This window comes from Lolium rigidum, chromosome 3, assembly GCF_022539505.1.
Source record: "Lolium rigidum isolate FL_2022 chromosome 3, APGP_CSIRO_Lrig_0.1, whole genome shotgun sequence".
NCBI lineage: Eukaryota > Viridiplantae > Streptophyta > Magnoliopsida > Poales > Poaceae > Lolium > Lolium rigidum.
Genome location: NC_061510.1, coordinates 404,645,879 through 404,647,475, shown reverse-complemented (window position 1 = coordinate 404,647,475; position 1,597 = coordinate 404,645,879). Strand labels below are relative to the sequence as shown.

The 1,597-nt window shown below is 52.2% G+C and overlaps 1 protein-coding gene across 1 annotated transcript in view; it reads left to right on the top strand.

Moving 5' to 3' along the window:
• Positions 1-1,084: 1,084 nt before the first annotated feature.
• The window catches only part of LOC124697797, a 4,860-nt gene continuing 4,347 nt past the window's right edge, over positions 1,085-1,597 (top strand). Inside the window, exon 1 of the mRNA XM_047230337.1 lies at positions 1,085-1,189. Coding sequence (XP_047086293.1) covers positions 1,085-1,189 — 105 coding nt within the window. The remainder of the gene's footprint in view (positions 1,190-1,597) is intronic.

Sequence of the window (1,597 nt, the reverse complement as noted above, 5' to 3'; positions counted from 1 at the left end):
CAGCAAGGAGAGCCTTCTCAACGGGCTTGGGAGTGTTGTGGGCTCTAAAGTATCCATCTTCATTGCCAGAGAGCACCGGATAACCAAGACAAGCTGCAAATTGGTCCCAAGTGCCATGCAACATGCGACCTTCTGTCATCCAAGTCATAGTCTTGGCATCATCATTGTCAACATAAACCGTGGCAAAGAATTGCCCAATCACGTCCACACGAGAAGGATGTTGAAACTTCATCAGAGGAAAAAGACCAAACTGCTCACAAATATTTTGAGCTTCAGCAAAGTAGTTGGCGTGTTTATCCATGTGAGCAAAGTTGATGTGATGCATAGGAGCAACTTTATAGGTGGCATTTGCATAGAGATCATCAAAAGTCTTTTCTTGATACTTACTCCGCAACAGCTGCAGAGCAATTGGTGGCCTTGGGAGAGGTGTAGATGTTGGTCTGACGCAGCCGAGCATACTCATTATCTGGCCACTTCCCAATGGGCATGCCTCTCAGCCTCCGGATGAGGTTAGCTCGAGGTTCAGCCGGAGCGGAATTCCTCTCCCGACGAGATGACTTCTTCATAGGTAGAATTTCGGCTTCAAAGTCATTAGGTATCGCCCGTTTGCCCGAGCTAGAGCGATGAGAACCACCTGCACCTGTGAGAGCAATGGATAGGAGGAGCATATGATAAGGTACACTAAAACAAAGCAAAACATGATAATCAAAGCATGGTGACAGAAGTGTTCAAGATACAAGAGAGGAGGCTGAAAGAGATCTGGCATAGCTACACCGGCAGTGCCGGGGTGGTTAGGGCGGCAGTGCCGGCCCAACCGGCAGTGCCGGGTCGACAGAGGCGGCAGTGCCGGCCCGTCCGGCAGTGCCGGTTTGGAGGGGGCGGCAGTTCCGGCAAACACGAAGAACTACCAGATCTGCTCTAGACTCAACCATTGTTCCTCAAACTTTCACACCACAATGCACAAGATTATCTACCTCTATGGCAAAACTTTCGGAGAGATTCAACCACCCTTCTTTCTTCTAGAGAGGTCTACCCATTCTAGAGAGGGAGAGGGAGGGGAGGAAGCTAACCGGAGGAGGAAGCCATGGAGGAGAGAGGGCACTGCCCGGATCCAGCCGACCAGAGGAGGAGGGAGGTCCCGGGACGGCGGCTGGAGGGCAGGGGCGACGGCGGCGCCGGCTGGGGTCGGGTAGGAGGAGGGCACTCACGCTGGGAAAGAAAAGGGCGGTTGCCCTAACTCCCCCTGCGGGCCCTCAACTTATCCCACGCCTGCAGCGGCAGTGCCGCCCAGCCGAGGCCGGCAGTGCCGGCTCCACCGGCAGTGCCGGTGTGAATGCACCGGCAGTGCCGCCGAAACTGCCCGCAGCCCAAAACCCTCGAAATTTTGCGGAGTTTTAGAGTATGGAGATAGATAAGGTTTCTTTAGGAAAGGTGGGGCTTAGGATAGAGAGATAGCACAGTTGATGGTACGATATCACCCATATTTGCAAAATATTGCAAATGAAGACCAAACATGAGTGATTTCCCATAAACAAGGAGATGTCAATAAAAAGGCGATAAGACCCAAATAACTCCAACTCTTCACAAAGAAGAGTGT